Genomic DNA, 23,397 nt, shown 5'->3' with positions numbered 1-23,397 from the left:
TGCCATACAGTTTGGGGTGGGAGTCGGGGGAGGAGAGTGTATCTGTTGGTTTGTTTTTACCAGAGATTTGATTATGTTGATATTTCCTCACCTAGTTACTTCCTAGGGATTCATAGATTCCAAGGCCAGAAGGGACCATTTTGATTGTCTAGTCCAGCGGTTCTCAAACTGTGGGTCGGGACCCTGTTTTAATGGGGTTGCCAGGGCTGGCTTAGACTTGCTGCGGCCTGGGACCGAAGCCCAAGCCCCACCGCCTGGGGCCGAAGCGGAAGCCCCACCACCTGGGGCCGAAGCGGAAGCCCAAGGACTTCAGCCCTGCCCCCTGGGGCTCACGTTACAGGGCCCCTGCCTGGGGCTGAAGCTCTAGAACTTTGGCTTTGGCGCCCCCCCACCCAGGGCAGAGGGGGCTCGGGCAGGATCAGGCTTCAGTCCCCCCTCCTGGGGTCATGTAATACATGTTTGTTGTCAGAAGGGGGTCGTGGTGCAATGAAGTTTGAGAACCTCCTGGTCTAGTCTGACCTCCTGCACAACACAGACCAGAGAACTTCTCCAAACACCTCCATCCAAAAGATCTCCCATGGAAACGCCAAATAAAATTCCTCTTTTTCAGATAGATGTGGCTCTCGTAGTATGTGCAAGAGTTGAGCTCTGTTTGAACAGATAACATTTCTTACATATTTTAATCCTGTTAGTTTCTCTGCACCAGTCTTTTGTGACATAAAGGACAACATCTGGGCTATTATACATGGGGTAAGTTTTGAAATATCCGTTGCAAGTGCTAGATGTTTCCCCATTTCTCTTTCCATGTTTTTAAAAGATTTTGACAACCCATGGATTTTTTTGGGGGGGAGGGAGGGATAAAGGGGGGGATATTTCCTTATTTGGTTGACCAGTAAATAGTCATTCTTTTAGTAGTAGTTGGACACCAGGTAACGCTAAGTTCCAAAATATCTGCTTCATGGGTATCTGCAAATCTTTGTTGTGGAGGTCCAGAGGGTTGTCACTGGAGATGAAGAATGGTCTTGTGTTTAAGACATTCAGATGGGACTCGGGAGCTCTGTGATCAGTTCCTGGCTCTGCTGCAGTGTGTAATTTGGGGCAAGTCACACTGGATATGTCTACACTGCAACTAGACACCTGTGCCAGCTGCCTTTGGCTCGGGCTAAGGGGCTGTTTAACTGTGGTGTAGACAAGGCTTCGTGGTGTAGACAAGGCTTCGTGCTGCAGCTTGAACTCTGGGAACATCCCACCTTGCAGGGTTCCCAAGTCTGGGCTCCAGCCCAAGCTGAACATCTACATTGCGATTACACAGCTCCTTAGCCCGAGTCAGCTGGCCCTGGCCAGCCATGGCTTTTTAATTGCAGTGTAGACATGCTCTTAATCTCTCTGTGTCTCAGTTCCCTACCTGTACCACTGGGGTAGTAATAGTTCCTCTATCTGCCTTGTCTATTTGCTTTGTACTATCCATGGGGTGGGAACTCTCAACGCTAATTCTAATGATCAGGCTGCTTCGTGTGCTGAGACAGCGGCATGTCATGCTGACCAATATTGTCACATTATTTCCTGGTGTTTCCTTGTCGATCTGTCTGTATCCAGCTGTTGTCTTGTACATGGGTTATAAACTTTTGGGGGCAGGGACTTTTTGTTCCGTGTTTCGTACAGCGCCTAGACCAATGGGTCCTGCTCCATGACTGGTGCTCTTAGGTGCAATAGAGATAATGTGTCTGCACGCTGTCTAGAACAATGAAGCCCCGATCTCAGGTGAGGGGCTCTAGGTGCTACGGTAAATAATATATAATAATTTGTTACATTATGTTGAAGTGGAAAAGAAAAAAAAAAAAAAAAAAGAACCTGGTGTCAGGGACTCCAGCAATTGAAAGCAGCAAAGATTTCTCAGCAGTGTGTATCCATCCCTTAAACTGTCAATCATGGGAAGAACTGTCAGCCTGGGAGCTTTATTTTATTTGTGAGGTCACCTTACGTCTCATGCTCCCAGCATGATCTCATGGCGTAGAAAGCCATGTCGCTGGACAGGGTTGCACTTTTGGACTGTGAGTCATTCTGAGAGAGCCAGTCCACAGACTCTTGCTCCATATTTTCTCCTCTGCAGCTCGTTAACACAATCATTCTGAGGGAAATAGATTAAATTACATCTGCCAAAAACTCGGATCAGAGCGATTAAGTGTTGTATTCATGTTTAAACAAAGAAGTAAATAGAAGCCAATAAAAGCACCCAGAATCTCATAGACTTCTTCTTCACACCTCCTCAGTCCGCATTTCAAACCTCTGACATGCACATTTGAATGTGTGCAGCGTTGTTGTAGCTGTGTTAGTCCCAGGATATTAGAGAGACGAGGTGGGCAAGGTAATATTTTTATTGGACCAGTTTCTGTTGGTAAAAGAGACAAGGTTTTGAGCTAAACAGAGCTCTTCTTCGGGTCTGGGAAAGGTAACCAGAGTGTCACAGCTAAAGACAAGGTGGAATAGATAGTTTAGCATAAGGAGTTAACATGTTCTAAGAAACCATTCAAGGAGAAGTGGCCAGTTAACATCCCTGTAGACATAAGACAAAAATAAGGGGTTAGTGGGTTACAGATTGTTATAATGAGCCATAAATTCAGTGTCTTTATTAAGCCCAGTATATTTAGTGTCTAGCAAAGTTGTGAATTTAAGCTCCTAGGCTTGTCTTTTGAAGGTTTGTGCAGGGTTGCTTTGAGGATGAGGACTGAAAGGTTAGATGTGGAGTGATTGCTTTGAGTGTTGGCCCACAGGTGATGTAGTATTTTTGTTTTTTATCACTTTTCTGTGAGTTCGTTGGAGAGTGCAGTGATTGTCTGGTCTCACCCACACAGTTGTTATTGGGACATTTAATGCGCTGGATGAAGTATGTTGTGATAGGCATGTGTAGGACCCACAGATCTTGAAAAAGGGTGTTGTGAGGGGTGTTGATCATCATAGTAGGGGAGATATGCTACAGGTTTTGCATCTGTTCTGGTAGGGTCCGGGGCCACTTTGAGTTGGTGTGTCCTGGTCTGTGTGGAGCTTGTCTGATGATGAACTTGGAGAGGTTATTTGAAGGTATTTTGTTCCCCAAAAGAATACAGTCAGATCCTGCTCAACATGCTCGTTGCTACAGTACTCGTATATAGTGCCTGCCCCAAAGATATTAGGGGATCTCTGATTCAATGGGTGTTTCATAAATTCATAGAGTTTAAAGCTATAAGGGATTGTTAGATCATCTACTCTGCCTGGATATCAGTGGCCACTAAGTTTCACCCAGTCACACTCTATACTGAGCCCAGCAACTTGGGTTAGATCTAAGCATTTCAGTCCTCAGGAGTGAACTGTTGTGCGCCCCAGGCAGAGAACAGGGGAGATTGAGGTGCTACCAATGGCAGGGAACTGACTAAGTGAGACATGCCCAGATAATCGCGCGTTGGCCTGCTAAACCCAGGGTTGTGAGTTCAATCCTTGAGGGGGCGATTTGGGGATTTAGGTGGGGATTGGTCCCCCTTTGAGCAGGGGGTTGGACTAGATGACCTCCTGAGGTCCCTTCCAACCCTGAGATTCTATGAAAAATCGCAACAGGTGAACCACACCCATGCTGCAAAAGAAGGTAAACCACCAAGTTCCCTGCCATTCTGATGTGGGGAGGAGACTCCTCCCCAACCCCAATCTGGCTATCAGTTTGATGCTGAGCATATGAGCAATGCACATCAGCCCAGACATCTAGAAAGAAGATTCTCTATACCGCTTCAGTCCGCGTACCCCTCTGCTGGCTGCTCTACGTAGGAGGATAAGCCCTTAATACTGTTACCAGCTAGTGGAGTTACCCCTTTAGCTTACACCCCCTTTCTTTTTAGCACTGAAAGTCCTGGGTTCAATTCCTGCTAGTGCCCCAAAGTTTGGACTTTGAATCAAAAAGAGGGGCACATCTAAGATGGTACCGTGACCAGCCTGGAGCTGGGGATAATATAGTTGTCTTGCCCCATCATACTTATTATAAGATTGCTTCTTTTGGACACCCCTTTGACTGTTTTGGCTCACTCATGTGCATACGGAATCTTGCTAGGGACTCCTTGAACTAAAATCATAGAAATGTAGAGCTGGAAAGGACTTTGAGAGGCCAGTCCTCTTCACTGGGGCAGGACCAAGTACACCTACACCATCCCTGACAGGTGCTTGTCTAACCAGTTCTTAAAAACCTCCCATGACGGGGATTCCACAACCTCCGTTATTTCAGCCCTTAACTATTCTTAGACTTAGAAAGTTTTTCCTAATATCTAACCTAAACCTCCCTTGCTGCAGTTTAAGCCCATTAGTTCTTGTCGTACATTCCGGGGACAAGGAGAACAATTGATCACCATTCTCTTGATAACAGCCCTTAACATATTTGAAGACTGTCAGTCTTCTTTTCTCAAGACTAAACATGCCCATTTTTTTTAACTTTTCCTCAAAGGTCAGGTTTTCTAACCCTTTAGCATTTTTGTTGCTCTCCTTTGTGCTTCTCCAATTTGTCCACATCTTCCTTAAAGTGTAGCACCCATAACTGGACTTAGTACCCCAGCTGAGGCCTCATTAGTGCCAAGAAGAGCAGGACAATTATCTCTTGTGTCTTACGTATGACACTCCTATTAATAAACCCCAGAATGACATTAATCTTTTTCACAACTGCATCACACTGCTGAGGCATATTCAATTTGTGATCTACTGACCCCAGATCCTTTTCAGCAGTACTACTGCCTCACCAGTTATTCTCCTTTTTGTAGTTGTGTGTTTGATTTTTCCTTCCGAAGTAGAGTGCTTTGTACTTGTCTTTACTGAATTTGGTCTTGTTGATTTCAGACCGATTCTCCAATTTGTCCAGGTTGTTTTGAATTCTAATCCTGTCTTCAAAGTTCTTGCAACCCCTTCCAGCTTGGCGTCGCCTTCAAATGTTGTAAGAGTGTGCTCCACACCCTTATCCCAGTCATTAACGAAAATATTGAATAGAAACGGCAGAGAACAATACGTGTTTCTTAACTGCAAGTACATGCTGTAATTTATAGTTACGTAACTTGATCCTAGTGCGGAGGTGGGGACCGCTGTAGAGGTGAGGATTTGATCTCTCACTGACTGGGTTTTATTTTTTCATGTGGAATGGAATTTGCTCTTGCTTTGTTATTTTTGGGCACATAGTGTTTATAAGCTTTGTCAAAGCACCTAGAGCCTTGGGCAAGTGCTTTTGAGGTGTCTAAATCTAAATAAAAACAAAATGAAGACTAGGTGAATGTAATGCCTACGTCTACATAGAGAGGCAGTATGGTCCCATTGATGCCAATGGGAGTTGGGTGCATATATGCTTTCTGAAAACCCCACTAGGTGTCTGTCTGTATCTTTAGGTGCCTAGATAGCTTTAAAAATCTGGCCTTTTATTCTCTTTGTGCCTCCGCTCCCAACCTGTGTAATGGGGATAATAGCAAATCACTTAAGGCTTGTCTGGCCTGAAAGTCTAATTAAACTGCCATAGTTATACTGCTATCACGCCCCGTGTGGACACTTTTATTCCAGAATAGGTCCGCCTTTGAGCAATTTTGCTTAAACCTACAGAATGGGGGAGCTGTCTCCTGGAAATCAGCGACTCTGAAAGGATTTAGGGGTTATAGTGGACAAGCCATGAAACGTGAGATCCCAGGACAATGCTGTGGCAGAAAGGGCCAATGAGGTTCTTGGCTGTATAAACAGGAATCGGAGTATTCTGTACTTGGCATTGGTGAGACCAGTTCTGGAGTGGCTGTCCCACTGTCTGGAGTCGCTTCCGACTGTGAATGCCAATCTCAGGGGCAGACTGTTACAAACCAGGGCACAAACCCCAAACTGGATGTGGGTTCTATGGTTAGATTTAATCAACTAAGGGTAGGTCCACGCTACCCACCGGATCGGCGAGTAGCAATTGATTTATCGCATCTCATCTAGACGCGATAAATCAATCCCTGTCGACTCTGGAACTCCACCAGGGCGAGAGGTGGAAGCGGAGTCGACAGGGGAGCCCCGGCTGTTGATCCCGCGCCGGGAGGTAAGTTGAAATAAGATACGTCGACCTCAGCTACGCTATTCTCGTAGCTGAAGTTGCGTATCTTACATCGACACCCTCCCCCCGTGTAGACCAGCCCAAAGTATCAAATGTGAACTCCTCAAGCACTGGAACTACCTTAATGTGGAGTCAGCCAGTCCCACTGGGCACCTTTCTTGCCACTCAGACAAGCCTGCCTTTGATATAGATGGTCCTTTACACCGAAAAAATCACAACAATATTCAGGTTACTCCCAATCCCGAAGGACCAGTCACTTATCCCAGGTCAATTGCCTAATCACCTTAGAACTCTCACCAAATACAAGGCTAGTAGCCAATCCTATAATAAACGAACTAAAGGTTTATTAACTAGGAAAAATAAATGAGTTATTTACAAGGTTAAAGCAGGTCAACATACACACACAAATGTTACAGTCTTAGGCTATGTCTACACTGCAGAGATTTGTCGCCAAAAGTTATGCCATTTTAATTAAAGCACTTTGCAAGTCCACACTATACTCCTTGTGCCAGCGGAGCATGTCCACACTAGGAGCTCTTGCATCAACATAGAGAGCTGTGGGGGGAGGGATAACTCAGTGGTTTGAGCATTGGCCTGCTAAACCCAGGGTTATGAGTTCAGTCCTTGAGGGGGCCACTTAGGGATCTGAGGTAAAATCAATACTTGATCCTGCTAGTGAAGGCAGGGGGCTGGACTCAATGACCATTTAGGGTCCCTTCCAGTTCTAGGAGATAGGATATTTCCATATATTATTATAGAGCGGTGCACTATGCAACTGGCCGCAGGGTGCTTTGGGAAGGGTTTGCAATGCCTCATGGGGCAGGTACAGCGTCACATGATGCAAGTTTTTCAAGTCCATTGTTCCATGGGTATCCTACTAGATTGCCAGTGGCTTTTAAACTGAAGTGTGAGGGGTGGGGAGGAGTGTGTGAGACAGGGAGTGTGTGTGTGTGTGTGTGTGCAGGGGCGACTGTGTGTTGGGGCAGTGTGTGAGAGAGTGGGAGGGTGTGTGAGAGAGACACAGTGTGTGTGTGTTGGGGGAATGTGTGTTGTAAGAGAGTGAGTGTGTCTACATGCTGTCTTGTAAATTCAGACAGCTGCCGGAAGCAACCAGTCCTGGGGGAGAGGGGCACCCCTGACCTCAGCCCCTGGCTCTGCACAGCATTCACACACACTCACACACACACCTCTGTCCCTGCCTGCCTCTGTGTTCGTAGCGTGGGAGAGAGCAGGAGTGTTCCATGTTAATGGTTTGCTCCTGGTTGCTTGGCGCCGAGCAGCAGGTTCAGCTGTCAGAATGGAGCTTTGAAAGGGGAGGGGCGCAGGCCCGCAGGACAGCTGAGTTCAAATCAGTGCGCAGAACGGTCACGGCAGGCATTGTGGGATACTGGGGGAGGCCAGTTCTGGTGGCATAATGAACGGGAGTGTCTACATTGATACTTTGTTGTTTTAACTTTGCTGCAAAAGACTTTATGCCTCTCGTCAAGGTGGTTTTATTTTGTCGTTGAAACTGAAGAGTTTTGTCACCAAAAGTGGCATTGCGGTGTATCCAAAGCTGCCTTTTGGAGACAAAACTCTGCAGTGGAGACAAGGCCTTAGATTCCAAAAAGCGATAGAAGCTGCTGTAATGTGCAAGCTGTGAGTCCTTTAGGGTTAACGTAAGCTAAACAGCCGGGGATCCCTTGCTTATGCTTAGAAGTCTTGCCCTCTCCCTGAGGTCCAAGCAGCACAAGGATAATAATTTCTTCTTGACTGGGATTTTTATTCCCTTTCCCCAGAGCTCAAGCCGATGGGATGAGCGTTCATGCACATCTCCTCTTCATGGATGTGGAGGGAGCAATCAACATAGTCTTTTGTCCACTGGTGGTCCACAATGGCTTCTCTGATGTCTATAGTCCTTCTTTTGTTGGGCAGGAGATGACATCTCTTGTGGTAAACTAATGACTGCAGGGGTTTTCCAGTTTCATTGCAAACACTTTTATAGTTATAGAGAAAACATTTAAATAGTACCTTTATAACACGGGGTACAAAGACTATAAATGAGATTAATGCATGCAGCAACTTACAAGCATTTCATAAAGTCTAAATACATTTTTTATAAATCGAATACCATTTTAACAACACTAATACACGGGTGAGCCAATCTGGATTCCAGCTGTGCTTTTGTCAGTGTTCAGAGGCCAAGGGGCCTTGGCATGAGCAGCTTCACAAATACTGTGTGCAGTTCTGGTGTCCACGTTTTAAAGAGGACATTGAAAAATTGGAGAGGATACAGAAAAGAGCCACAAAAATGACCGGAGGGTTAGAGAAAATACCTTTTCATGAGACACTTTGTGCTCAGTGTGTTTGGTTTATCAAAAAGAAGCTTGAGAAATGGCTTGATTACAGTGTCAAAGTACCTTCACAGGGAGAAAATACCAGGGACGAAAGAGCTCTCTGGTCAAGCAGAGAGAGGCAGCACAAGAACTAATGGCTGGAAGTTGAAGCCAGACAAATTCCAACTAGAAATTAGGCACACCTTTTTAACAGTGTGGGTGAATCGCCACTGAAACAGATTACCACAGGAAGATCTATGGTGACTGGATGCCTTTCTGGAAGATGCACTTTAGCCCAACCCCAAGACGTGCTTTAGTCAAACCTACCAGTTGCTGAGCTCAACACTGGGTTGCCTGGGTGAAATGGAACGGCCTGTGCTCTACAGGAGGTCAGGTTAAATGATCTAATGGTCCCTTCTGGCCTTAAAGTCTACAAAATTGACTAGACAAAAGGGGGAGGGAAAACAGAAGCACAGGGAAATGAAGGGACTTGCCTCAGGTCACACACCAGTTAAATGGGAGAGCTGGAACTAGAATCCAGCCTACTTGACTCACAGGGCGGCACCCTGAGCTGTAGGCTATGTTGCCTCCTGAGCCGTCTCTGCCTGTGTAGATCTGCTTGCAGGATTTGAGCCTGTGAGATCATTTCTTTTTCTGACTAGATACCCCTTTTTTCTGTTGCTCTTTTGGTCCAGTTCTGTACTCCTCTCTAACTATCCAATTTTAAGCGCTTTAGCGCTTTTAAATAATCTTTGTGAGAGAGACAGGTAGAATAAATGGTGACATTTCAGCCAAGTGACTCCCACAAAAAGGGATCTGAGCAGAAGGGAAAGCCTTACATGTGAAGGGTAATACCATGCAGGTTTGGTGCACAAAGGAGACAGATCTCCTTTATACAGAGGAGAGTATGAACATGACATACATCAAATGTCCTTGGTGACTCATAGGTTTTTAAGGCCAGAAGGCACCGTTATGATCACCTTGTCTGGCCTGCTTGGGCAGCTCATTTCCCTCTTCTTCAATTGATTTTTTTTGGGGGAAGAGGGGAAATATTAGGCCTGATCGACAGCTGGTATAAAGTGGCACCATCCTGTTCAGTTTAATCAAGGTGTACTGCGAAGGGTTAAGGAGCAGCTGTGGGCCCAGAAAGCCCTGCCCAGCTGCCCCTGCAGGGCATACTCACAGTGGAGGCTGAGCTCAAAAGGGAGCAGTTCAGCTCAGTCTAGGTGGACGGAGCAGGAGAGTAGTTGTGTAGTGCAGGCTCCTGCCAAGAAGCCACTGAGGCCCCATGCGGCCGGGATCAGGCGTTGGGGTGGCCATATTTTGGAATCATATTTTGAACTACTATTTACTGGGCCCTGGCTTGGAACCCTGTGGAGCAGGAAGGGCCCAGGTTCCCCTACTCCCAGTCATTGACTCTCGCTGCCGTGTGACACAGCCCAGAGTATTGCCATTAGGCGGTACTGCCCGGTTTGGACTTCAATGCATTTATGCCAGCTGAGAATTCAGCCCATTGTTTCAAAACCAAAGGAAAATCCTCTTGATAGGATGCACCTGTTGAGAAACCATCAGGGTCTCAAACATTCCCATCTCCAGTGGCGATTCCCTCCCCTACCCAATTATTTATAGGCTGTCCTGTATCTGTGGTACTCTGACTGTTCTCCCTTTTGGGGTACGTGGTTTCCTACTTTCCTTGAACTATATCTTTAGCACCCTGGACCCAATTCTGTTCTCGGTCTGTCCTTACAAGCCCACTGTGGGATTGTGCGTAAGTGTGAGCAGCGTCTGTCCTTGATCCTCATCTTTTTGAAAAAGAAACCTAAATGTGTAACGAATGCCCATGTGCATCTTGGGAGACCTACTTTATTGACAGATACTTGTCATCACAGCCACACCCAGGGCTGACGAGGGTGGGGGGTGGGGGAGCCAGTACAAATTACCGGGGCCTGGCGGTCTGGAAGGGGGCCCGGGGCCCAGCTTCCCCCCCTTCTCGTTGGCCCTGTTTAGCCGCTCCGTCCTTGCTGGGGGTCCCGAAAAATTTTTTTCACCGGGGCCCGAACCTGCTCTCAGTGGCCCTGGCCACATCTCCTTCCTTGCCAGGTGCTCTATGCCTCTAGCCGGTTGGCAATGTGTATGCTGCCCAGGCAGATCCATCTCGGTTCATAATTATCCTTGTATCATGTTCCTTGGCAGGCTTTTCTCCCTATTATTCCAGGACTTTTGTGCTTTCCCATTTAGTTCTTCGGCTCCTGTAAAATGGGGCCCTTGGCTTTCACCGATGTACCAGCTCAGATGTTTGATTATTTTCCATGCCCTGGAAAAGCCGGCTGAAGTTAAGTAAAAGCCATTTTTATCCAACTTCTTCAGTAAATCAAACAGAACATTCTGCCTCTGAATAACAGTGGGTAGTGCCCCCTGTCTGTTTCTTTAAAAGCAGCCCGAAATAACCCTAGAACTCATGCGAAGGTATTGCAGCCAGAATTTCCATTTAAAACATCAGTGCAGAGTGGGTGCGGAGACGGTTTCACTGGATGTTGTGCAGAGACCCACTGCATCGCTCTTGCCCTCTCTAGTCCCCCAGCAATGACAGCAGCTTCTAAAAGAGGGTCAGTTCCTATGTTCAAACAAGGTGGAAATGCCGAGCTAAACTCTGCTTTAAAGAGTCCTTCTGGAGGTGCAGCTGGATATAGTTGCCAGCTCTTCCTATCCAAAACTGTCACATAATATTGTTGTGCAACGTTAAATTGTCTAGCACCACCCCAGAGGTGGCTGCATTTTGGTGGTTGGTGATGTAGTTACTCTGTGTTTATAAATGATACACGTGTTCTGGAAGAATATGAGACTAGTAGAATCCATTCTGTTATATGTAGCAAGCTGCCAGTGCAGTGTTCTTAGCTCTGCTACAAGGGTGTCTGTTATATGATTATTATTTATTATTTATATGATGTATCTAGGCCAAGGAATTGCTTTCCTGACTGCTGTACCCGCTCCCAGCTCTCATTCCAAATCCTCAGCACACACATGTACACGACACTTACACATCATGCTGGCTAGTGAAGGACTGGTAGACTCCATTCTTCAGCTCCTGGAAGAAATTTTAAAGCAGCAGTTAAAAATGACACACATTCTCCCTTGATAGTATGGACTCCATCAGGAAATGCTTAACTTCCTTTATACATATTTGTATTTAAAAATATTGCTACCACCTGATGCTTTTGGCGCCAGGTGTTTTGTTTGTTTGTTTTTGTTTTGCTCTTAAGAGGAAGAAAACCTTGTTAATTCCCAAGATCTTGAAGAAATGTCAAATAAAACATGCTGAACCATTATTCAATCTGGTAATAAGCAGTAAAACAATCTTCCTGGAGAGGCGTCGAACAACGGTTTCCCCCGATACATGTAGACTATTAGGAGTCTTCAGTGTTCTGGTTCTAATTAAATTGCTGCATCATCTCTAAGCATATCTTGCAGGAAGTGATGTGCAATGTACAATTCTGCAACGCCACCTGACGTGCAGGTACTTTGGACTTATTTCTGTGTCTTATCAGAGCCCCTCAATTTTGAGAGCTTCTCGCTTGCTTCCATCACTCTCCTGATCATTTCCAGCTTCCCCGTATCTCTGGATCATTTACCCTGAAGCCCCCTCTGAACTGGGGGAGCTGCCTTCCACATCGAACAACAGGATGACATCCATGCTGGTGGAGTGCTGACTGAACTTCACCGCCAGCTTGAGCACGGTCCCAGCGAGCCCGGTGTATACCTCCCCCTCCCAGATCTTGCTGCGAGTTGGCTGCAGTTCAGTCCTGGATTGCCCGACCACGAGAGCTCTGTAGGCTTTTGGCAGCTTGACTCTGAACTTGATCCAGCTTCGTTCCTGGAGCACTCCCGTCCTGGGCTGTAGCAAGATGCAGCCTCTCCTCCACGTGCTGTACACTCGGGGGAACGGAAGCCACCGTGGCTCGGAAAAGCAGCGGACGACGTAGTCGCAGACGTGAGCAAAGTCCTTGTGGTCCTGGTTCCTGCTGAAGAGCCCCACTTTGTAGAGGCCCGATTCAGGAAGCAGGATACAGATGCTGACCTTGTTTCCCAGATGGGTGAGCAGGATGTATCTCTCCATGGGGTACTTGGTGTTGGTGACTTTGTCCTTACTCAGGATGGCGGTCACTTCGGTGTCCGCCCGGGTGTGGAACGTGATGTTGCACTTACCCTGGTTGGTGTTGATGATGGCGGCAGGGTGGCTGGGGTTAGAAAAGCCCCTGCAGCCGGTGCTGATCCCTGTCCCACAGTGCATGCTGAGGCCAGAGGGGAAGAGCTCGTTCTGGTTGATGGGACCAGAGCAACAAATGAGGAAGTTGGCTGCGTTTTTGAAGAGGTCACCTTCTAAATCTTTCACAAACACAGAGAGCCTGTAGTAACCCAGAAAAGGACACAGCACGTGACAACTCAGCTTCTCCTCCTCTGCTTGAGAGGCCAGGCACTTTGTGCTCAGGGAGGTGTCTAGATCTTTATTCACCAGCTGGTACGTGGCCAGCAAGGGTCTAGATGTCTGTAGTGTCAACAGCAAAGTTCCTGTTGCAACAACAATCAGGTCCTCTCTGCAGTTGCATTCCTCAATCCCAAAGTCTTTCCCCTTTGGATGGAGGCCCCAGAAATGAAAGGGGTTTTCAGGCAGTTCTTTCTTATGCGATTCTAGGCATTTGATCTGATAGGAACACACCCAGCTATAGGGGTTCTGAGCATCCGACGGGCGCGCAAAGACCATCAGCTCAAACAAGCCCTCCGTAGGGGGGAAAACTTTGAGAGTCATGCTCTTCTCAGACACCGTCAGCAGCCCGTGAGTCATGCCTAACACTTCTTCGCTAACGTCGCCACAGAGCTTGGAGAGATGGTAGCTAAATTCTGCTGGATGTGTGCTCCTCAGAGACACTGTTGCTTCCCCGTGTTCTGTAGGAAGGGAAAGGGGTGAAACACTTAAGATCATAGTTCAGTGTGAGCATCATAGTAAACTTAATTCTCAGCCCAAAGCCTCTCTCTTTAGTAACATCAGTAACACCCAGGAAATCTGGGTTCTACACCCAGCCCTTACTGAGCAGGTGAGTCACTTCTCCTCTTAGTGCTCCCTGTTTCCACACCAGTTAGATGGGAGTGAAGAAATCCCCTGGCCCTTGTAAAGCACTTCAAGGTCTACACATGGAAAGTGCTTTTAGTGTTATTATTAGGTCGTTTTCCAGAGTGCCCATTGTTAATGGGAGCTGTTCCCTGAACTTATTAGACTTACGTGACAAACCCCGTGTCCCATCCAGAGCATTACTTTTACAGTAGCTCTCCAATGGGATGCAGGAATCGGAGGGGCAGATCTGGCGTGTTGCTATCATAGCAGCTGGGAAGCTCAGAGGATTGCAGCACAGCTGGGAGAAAATCCCACAGCAGTCAGCCAGACTGTAATCAGACAAGTTCCCACCCTTTTTGGGGGGTTGTCACCTTAAATAAAAAAATTCAGTGCGCTGTTGTCTGGGAGGCAGCTCTAAACCAGCAGGAGGGGAAATGCAGGAGTTTCACAGAGCGTACCTGACGAATGACCTGGGTGAGGTTTGTTCTGATGATACAGCTTAGAGGTCAGCTACACAGCACAGAGGAGTTGTGCAAATTTATTAGATTGCCTGAGGCAATTTACGCCTCTGCGTCCCTTACTTTTCCTTTTCTGAGTCTTTCTTGTTTGGCTTTTTAACTTTCTTTTGACACGGATACGTGTGCATATCTTGTATTTTAAGGCAGAGGCAGAATATCTTTTAGAAGAAAGCATTATTAATGAGAGAAAGATCTTTAGGAGGATGGATAGTGTGTGTGTTTGTACAGCACCTAGTGCCGTGGACTACTGGTCCATGCTGGGGCTCCAAGGCATTACTGCAATACAAACATATAATTATAGCTACCCAGGACTCCGTTCAAGACCCCTGGATCCTACGCATGCCTATCACAACAGCAGTGTACCTTATCCGTGCAGTAAATGCCCCAATAACAACTGTGTGGGTGAAACCAGTCAATCAGTATGCGCTCAAATGAACGCATTTTTTATCATGAAAAAACAAAAACAAAAAGCCCACATCACTTGTGCGCAAACACTTGCCACAAAGTGATCACTCCATATCTGACCTCTCAGTCCTCGTTCTCAAAGGCAACCTGCACGGTCCTTTCAAAGGATGAGCCTGGGAATTTAAATTCATAACTTTGCTAGACATTAAAATTATCCTGGGCTTAATAAAGACACTAGATTTATAGCTTATTATCATAATCTGTAACTCATTAACCCCCCTTTTTTTGCTCCATGACTGCAGGGCTGTTAATGGGCCACATCGCCTTGAATGGTCCCTTAGAATACATGTTAACTACTTATGCTAAACAGTCTGTTCCACCTTTTGTTTAGCTGTGACACTCTGAGTACAATTCCCAGGCCAGAAGAAGAGCTCTGTGTAAGCTTGAAAGCTTGTCTCTTTTACCAAGAGAAGTTGGTCCAATAAAAGACATTACCTCACCCACTTTGCCTCTCTAATACAGGGGTAGGCAACCTATGGCACATGTGCCAAAGGTGGCACGCGAGCTGATTTTCAGTGACACTCACACTGCCCGGGTCCTGGCCACCGGTCCGGGGGGCTCTGCATTGTAACTTAATTTTAAATGAAGCTTCTTAAACGTTTTAAAAACCTTATTTACTTTACATACAACAATAGTTTAGTTATATATTATAGACTTATAGAAAGAGACCTTCTAAATATGTTAAAATGTATGACTGGCACGCAAAACCTTAAATTAGAGTGAATAAATGAAGACTCGGCACACCACTTCTGAAAGGTTACCGACCCCTGCTCTAATATCTTAGGACCAACATGGCTACAACAGCAGTCCTTTCTAGCCAGTCATTTCCCATTCTGTATTTGTTCTGTTGATTATTCCTTCCTAAGTGTAGTACTCTGCATTTGTGTTTATTGAATTTCATCCTATTTATTTCAGACCATTTTGCCAGTTTAAGATCATTGTGAATTCTAAGCTTGTCCTCCAAATTGCTTGCAACCCCTCCTAGCTTGGTATCATCCTCAAACTTTATAAGTGTAATCTCTATGCTACTATCCAAACCATTTATGGAACAGAACCAGACACAGGACAGATTCCTGCAGGGCCCTACTCAGTGCCCTTCCAGTTTGTTTGTGAGCCACTGATGATTACTCTCTGGGAATGGTTTTCCAACCAGATATGCACCCACCTTATAGCAGGTTCATCTAAGCTATATTTCTCTAGTTTGCTTATGAGAAGTTCATGTGAGACTGTATCAAAAGCCTTAATAAAGTTGAGTTATATCACATCTACTGCTCCCCACCCTCCAACCACAATGTTTGTTTCGCTGTGAAAGAAGGATATTAGGTTGGTTTGACATTGTTTGTTCTTGACAAATCCATGTTGACTGTTACTTATCACCTTATCTTCTAGTGCTTACAAACTTATTTGCTCCACTATCTTTCTGGGTACCAATGTTAAGCTGACCAGGCACAGGATGACTATGAGCCACCAATGTGACATGGCCATGCAAAAAGCTAGTGTGGTCTTGGGATGCATCAGGCGAGGTATTTCCAGTAGAGATAAGGAGGTGTTAGTACCGTTATACAAGGCACTGGTGAGACCTTATCTGGAATACTGTGTGCAGTTCTGGTCTCCCATGTTTGAGAAGGATGAATTCAAACTAGAACAGGTACAGAGAAGGGCTACTAGGATGATCCGAGGAATGGAAAACCTGTCTTATGAAAGGAGACTCAAAGAGCTTGGCTTGTTTAGTCTAACCAAAAGAAGGCTGAGGGGAGATATGATTGCTCTCTACAAATATATCAGAGGAATAAATACCAGGGAGGGAGAGGGATTATTTAAGCTCAGTACCAATGTGGACACAAGAACAAATGGATATAAACTGGCCATCAGGAAGTTTAGACTTGAAATTAGATGAAGGTTTCTAACCATCAGAGGAGTGAAGTTCTGGAACAGCCTTCCAAGGGGAGCAGTGGGGGCAAAAGACATATCTGGCTTCAAGACTAAGCTTGATAAGCTTATGGAGGGGATGGTATAATAAGATTGGTCTTTGACTATTAGCGGTAAATATGCCCAGTGGCCTGTGATGGGATGTTAGATGGGGTGGGATCTGAGTTACTACAGAGAATTCTTTCCTGGGTGGTGGCTGGTCAATCTTGCCCACATACTCAGGGTTTAGCTGATCGCCAGATTTGAGGTTGGGAAGGAATTTTCCTACAGGGCAGATTGGCAGAGGCCCTGGGGATTTTTCGTCTTCCTCTGCAGCGTGGGGCATGGATCACTTGCTGGAAGATTCTCTGTACCTTGAAGTCTTTAAACCATGATTTGAGGACTTCAATGGCTCAGACACAGGTTTGATACAGGAGTAGGTGGGTGAGATTCTGTGGCCTGCGTTGTGCAGGAGGTCAGACTAGATGATCATAATGGTCCCTTCTCACCTTAACGTCTATGATTCTATAATTCCCTGGGTTGTCCTTATTCCTCTTTTTATAGGCTGGCACTCTATTTGCCCTTTTCCAGTCCTCTGGGATCTCTCCCATCCTCCATGAGTTCTTAAAGATAATAGCTCAGAGATCTCTACAGAGCATTCCTTAAGTATTCTAAAATGTATTTTGTCAGGCCTAGCTGACTTGAAGATATCTAACTTGTCTAAGTAATTCTCAACATGTTCTTTCCCTATTTCAGCCGCAGAGCTTACCCCATTTACATTTGATGTAAGTCGTCTGATCACTGCTAACCTTTTTGGTGAAAACTAAAACAATAAAGGCCTTTAACACTTTGGCCATTGCTGTAGGATAAGAGGACCCGTTTTCTTGGTTTGGAAGTGTGGGATGATGGGGTCTGGATGTCTCTGATGTTTAGACGTTTGAGGGTTCCATAAGTTAATTCAAGCTGCACTCTTTTGAATTTGCTGACATAACATACTTCTCAGAGTCCTTCCAGCAACTCGCAGGTCACCTCACTCCATCAGCAGTTATTTACCCCTGTGCAGTTAAACATTAACATCCTGGTTTAATCGCATTTTGCGCCCCCCTCTCTGCATAGGTGTAAAATATGAGACAAGATGAAAGGCTGTAGAGAATCAAAGCTATAAAGTCCCTTTAACTCCTGAAGGCTATCGAAGTGCTATACTGCCTGTGATCTTGGTTCAGCCAGGTGCTGAAACACATGCGTATGTTCCATAGGCCTCAAAGGGATTTAAGCATGTGAATAAAGTTAAGCAGATGCTGAAGCGCTTTGCTGAATGCGGTCCCGCATACACCTGGATTATTCAACCCACTGTTAAATGCAGCTGCCTCAGGGCAGCTGTGCTGCCCCCATCAGAATTTACTACATCTTTTAAGTTCGTGAAACGTAAGTAAGAAATTGTTGATGTTCAAAGCATTCAAACAATATAATTATAACATAGTATAGGAGAGCTGCCCTAGGTTCAAAAGCTTTTCATATAAAAAGAAGCTTTTTGTTATCAAAATAATTAATGGACATTTTTAGTGCAAATCCTGAGTGTTGGTATTGTCACAAATACCCAACATACGTGTGAAAAGTGTGAAGTGGCTGGGTTTTGTGGGGGTTTTTTTTTTTTTTTTTGCCTTGATTTGTTAAAGTTGTGGCTTGGCTCATGCAGTAAGTACAAACAATAATCCTCTGGCAAGTCTCCATCGGAGACCTTACTGATGACAGAATTTATTAACTGCAGTTTTGCTTATTAAATTCGGCCAACGTCAGTTTCCTAAGCTGCTGCCCTGCCTGGTGAATCATATTAGGATTTTTAAACAGACAGAAAGAAAAGAACATTGTTTTCAACTAAGCCAAAGATGGTGAGATATAGAGAACAACACATTCTGCTTTGGAAGGGAAACTCTAAAAGATAATTAAAGGATACGTTTGAAACATATCTGGGGAATACTGAATTTATTCCATTGGTGTTCTGAAGATTGCTTTATATAGGAGAAGGCAGGTGAAACCACAGATGAGTTCCAATGCAGTTTCTGCATATATGTATTTTAATTCCCTATCCTACCATAGGAGGGGGGAATTCTTTTGATAGGCCAGAGTTTAGTAACATGCCTGGACCACTGCCCGCAGCCGGAATACCAGTTGTTATACTCATTGCTGAAAGCAGTTAGAAAGGCCGTTTGTGTAACGTTCGCACAACTAACACACAGAGAGGGAAGTGAGTGACCGTGAGATGTAAACATGACCCTGTACCCTCCTGACTCGAGCTTTTTGCTGAAGAATACAGTAGTGCAAGATGGAAAGTCGGCCAACAGTAACTAGTGCTATGTGAAATACAGCTGGTTAACTGATAGAAAATTCTCTGCCTGACAGGCTGGAAAACTCCACACTTAGCTTAGTTTCTGCTCAGCAGTTTTTCTGATGACTAACCTATGTAATACTAACAATTGGGGTATTAAAGGAGGAAGAGATCTGAGGTCGGTGGATACATGAACACTTGGAAAACCTTGACCGTTTCTTGGACACCTCAAGTTCCCCTGCAGACGGAAGGCTGGCCATTGGCAGTCTACAGACATCCACCCAAGACCTCCTCAAGTCCTCGGGTAAATATTAATCCGGGGTTAATGTGGGGTGCTCTCCTAACCTGTTGCGACGTGTGTAAATCCTGGAGACTAAATAAAGCAGAAGCTTTGAGTGAACGCACGTTTGTTTGCCTGCTTGCATCAACTATCGGCCAGACGGGCCGTGTCCCGATTGATTTATTTCCTGCCACCGCCTCACAAATAGGGTTGCCAACACTCCCGGATTGGCCGTGAGCCTCCCAGAATAGGGCTCAATCTCCTGGAGGCTACTGAAGCCAATCCGGGAGATTTTAGGCCACTAAAAGTGCGGTGGCATAGCAGGGCTAAGGCAGGCTCCCTACTTGCCCTGGCTCCGTGCTGCTCCTGGAAGCAGCGCCACGTCCAGCAGCAGCTCCTAGGAGGAGGCACAGCCAGGGGGGCTCTGTGTGTTGCCCCCGCCCTGAGCGCTGACTCCAGAGCTCTCATTGGCTGGGAACGGGGAGCTGTGGCCAATGGGAGCTGCGGGGGTGGTGCTTGCAGGCAGGGGCAACGCGAAGAGCCACCTGACCGCCCGTGAGCGTAGGAGCCGCTACCAGACAGGCTGCTGCTTCCAAGAGCTGCCTGAGATAAGCACTGCCTGGCCAGAGCCTACACCCTGAACCCCCTGCCGCAGCCCTGACCCTCCTTCCCGCACTCGAACTCCCTCCCAGAGCCCACACCCCAAACCCTCTGCTCCAGGTGGGAACCTACTCCCACACTCGAACTCCCTCCCAGAGCCCACACCCCGAGCCACCTGCCCCAATCCTGAGCACCCTCCCGCATCCAAACTCCCTCCCAGAGCCCACACCCCGAGCCACCTGCTCCAGGTGGGAACCTACTCCCACACTCGAACTCCCTCCCAGAGCCCACACCCTGAGCCACCTGCCCCAACCCTGAGCACCCTCCCACACTCGAACTCCCTCCCAGAGCCCACACCCCGAGCCACCTGCCTCAACCCTGAGCACCCTCCCACACCAAACTCCCTCCCGGAGCCTGCACCCCAACCCCCGGCCCCAGGCTCAGCCTGGAGCCCTCTCCCACACACTCCGAACCCCTTGGCTCCAACCCTCTTCCCCAACCCGGTGAAAGTGAGTGAGGTTGGGGGGAGAGTGAGCGACAGAGGGAGGGGGGCTGGAGTGAGCGGGGGGTGGGGAAGGGGCCGGGGCAAGGGTATTTGGGTTTGTGTGATTAGACAGCTGGCAACCCTACTCACAAAGAGTAAAGTTACCAAGAGATTTGGGTTCAGCAAAACCCAGGGTAACACTACAGATGTTCAGGGGGTGTGTTGGATTGCTCAGGAAAACACCCCCCCCATAAAGTGCAGGCATGTTTTTAATTTCTAAAAATGTTGTTTAAAAAAACTTTCTCTGCTATTGTATCTAAGGTATCTGCCACTTAACTGACTTAGTACAGGAAAAGGTTAAATTCACAGGGCCAAATTCTGTTCGGTTACTCCTGGTGCAAAATAACACTAGCCATTAAAAGGGCATGATATGTAAAGGGTCGATGCTCAGCATTTTCTGAGCGTCCGGTCCCTTTGAGGTATCTCAAGCTGAGTACCCAAATATGGAGACAAACTAATAGTGACATGTGACAATATTGGCCATTGGTGTTGAACTATTAGGGAGAAATGGGCAGCCTTTGTAGTAGACACCTCACACGCATTTGCACTGACATCGTTTTAGACTCTTAAGAATACATTTTCAGACACTAGCCTCCATATTTTTTTATACTTTTAACTTTGCATATGCATAAAATGAAGACCTATTTAAGGTGTAGCTCACAATTTGGCTTTTAAACGTATTCATGATACGGGGCTGGTTGCTGAGCATAATTTTAGTACTTAAATTACTAGAGTTGGTCACTCACCCCATTTGTATCCTTGTAAAAAAACATGTTTAAAATGTTCTGAGGTTTAATGGGGAAAATGTGAAATAAAAAAAAAAAAAGAAATTTCTACTTCAAAACGAAGTTTTGATTTCAGCTCAAATTTTTGAATGCTAAAAGAATTTTGACATTTTTACTTTTTCCCCTTTCTCTTCCTTTTCTTCACTGAAGCCAATAGAATGATATTTAGGAGCTCTCCCCGTCCCGTCCTCCCCACACACACTTTTTCATTTTTCATTTTCCACTCTAATTTTTTCCAAACTTATCTAACTTTGGAGAAGTTACAAAGCAGAAAAGGGAGAAATGGAACTCTGCCACTCTGCAACCTTTAACAACGTACTCAACTTTTGAAACGTTGCCGATTAGCAAAGTTAGCATTTAATTTTTCTAACTTTTTCAACACTGTAGACCTTTTCAAAAGTTAGAGTGGGAAAAGGGCGGGGGACCACAAAAAAAGGAAATAGTTTTTTTTTTTTTCCCCTGGGGATTTTTACTAAACCTCCTTCATTCTGTTGCATTCAGTGGTGGTAAAGTTGGGAGAAAGGAAAAATCAAAAGGTTGCAATTTTCCAATTTGAAAATATTTTTTCAAAAACCAAGCCAAACAATTTCAATTTGATATAAAATAAAACTTTTTCCTTTCATTTCATTTTGACATTTCCCCAGTGAAAACTAACAAAATTTAATCAAAAACAATGTTTTCCTGTGAAAAACTTTGTTTTCGGTGAAACTCCATTTTTCAGCTGGAAAATGTTTCAGTAGAGAAATTTTGACTAGCTCTGTAAATTATACGCCGCATGGTGAAATATCTGGGAGAGTTTTGTAACCATGCTTTTCTTCCTGACTTTATATAAACCTTAACTAGCATTAACTTGGTGGTCCACTGTACATATCGATTTGTATTAACACAAGGACGTCTTCAAAGTGCCTCAGAATGCCTATCCCTATGCATGCTGGGCCTGGTTGCATGGTAATGAACTACTTAACATGAGCAGAGGTGGCAGAATTGAATTGAACCCACTTGTTAATCAGACGAGTTAGTCCATGATTATGAAATTATATAATTATCTAAATACTTAAAATGAAAAGAATGGATAACTCATGCTTTGGTTCTGGTGGCACCTTAAAGACTAATAGATTTATTTGGGCATAAGCTTTTGTGAGTAAAAACCTCACTTCTTCTTCACTTTTTACTCACGAAAGCTTATGCCCAAATAAATCTGTTAGTCTTTAAGGTGCCACCAGACTCCTTGTTGTTTTTGTAGATACAGACTAACATGGCTACCCCCTGATACTTGACATCATGCTTGGGTTCTGTATGCATATGTATAGTACATATCTATGCATAGGTTAATTTTGTATTTGAGCAGTACATCACTCAAGTAGGGAAGGGAGCCTGTCTGGTGGTTTGAGCAGGAGACTGAAATGCACAAATTCTGGGTTCTGGTCCCATCTTTGCCACTGTTTGGCCTTGGCCAAACACTTATGGGAGGTAGTAACACATGTCTACCCCACAGGGCTGTTGTGAGGCTTCATTACTTGTAAAGCGCTGTGGGGGTCGGGGGAAGGAGGGCTATATCTTCTATCTTTGATTCAAGGTATATGCCCAACACTATCAGCAAAGCCCAGACCTCCTGAAATATGGCGTGACTTGGATTTCCGGGTAAATGTCTCCTCTTGATCAAAAGCTTGACGTTGTGCTTTGTTAGCAATCCACTGATTCTTCAGAACGGTTTCTTAAGCCTTGTAATAATTTCTAAGATTACTTTTCCCTAGAAGCCTTCCCGGCTGATAAAATATATGGCAGAAAAACCTGACTGACTGCCAAGGACGATGGACACGGGGAAAGCTAACTAGCTACACACAGGATTCTCAGGCAGGTAAAGGTCATAGTGTATTTGACCCAGAAAGCTATAAAACTACCACTGATTGGGGAAAAACCCTTCTCCCTCAAGAAATAGGACAGGAATGTTTCAATCATCCTTTATATTGTAATCTCGCTGCACCAGCAATGTTAGAAGAAAGAAAACTCATGTCCCACTTTTTTGTTATGCTGCTGCCTATAGCAGAGTGCTTTGTGAACACTGAAATGATGTTTCAGGGGTCTTACAGCTATCTACAAATAATTAAGTAGAACTTATTTGTACTGTGAGATCGGGAAGTAATATTGTACCTACTTTAGAGATGGGGAAACTGAAGCACAGAAGGGCTTAAGTGACATGCCCAGGTTAAGTACAATTCAGGCATCTTCACTCCTGGTTCTCCAGTCAGCGTACCACACAATGGCTCTGATTCGGGAAAGCACTTAAGCGCTTGCTTAAGACCCATTGGCTTCCATGTGACATATGCATGTGCTTAAAGTTAAGCACATGCTTGTACCCCGTTCCTGAATTGGGCCCCATATCTGCAAAAAGATATCACCTTATCATCAGGATCCAGGAGTCAGTGGCTGTAAACGGAGGTCCTTGCTTTGCATTTACCTGTTTTGAGAAGGGAGCGGT

General features: G+C 45.5%; 1 protein-coding gene across 6 annotated transcripts in view; it reads right to left on the bottom strand.

Moving 5' to 3' along the window:
* Positions 1–6,416: 6,416 nt before the first annotated feature.
* The window catches only part of LOC101935258 (kyphoscoliosis peptidase-like), a 32,408-nt gene continuing 15,427 nt past the window's right edge, over positions 6,417–23,397 (bottom strand). For all 6 annotated transcript variants that reach the window (XM_042855610.2, XM_065597285.1, XM_065597286.1 and 3 more), the window contains 2 exons: positions 23,377–23,397; positions 6,417–13,326 (listed from right to left, as the gene is read on the bottom strand). The exon at positions 23,377–23,397 is cut by the window's right edge and continues 170 nt beyond it. In XM_042855610.2, the coding sequence (XP_042711544.2) occupies positions 12,011–13,326; positions 23,377–23,397 (1,337 nt within the window). In that variant the 3' untranslated portion in view covers positions 6,417–12,010. The remainder of the gene's footprint in view (positions 13,327–23,376) is intronic.

Source organism: Chrysemys picta, chromosome 5 (genome assembly GCF_011386835.1).
Source record: "Chrysemys picta bellii isolate R12L10 chromosome 5, ASM1138683v2, whole genome shotgun sequence".
In the NCBI taxonomy this organism is placed as follows: domain Eukaryota; kingdom Metazoa; phylum Chordata; order Testudines; family Emydidae; genus Chrysemys; species Chrysemys picta.
The sequence above is the reverse complement of the archived record's forward strand: the minus strand, read 5'-3'. Positions and strand labels throughout refer to the sequence as shown.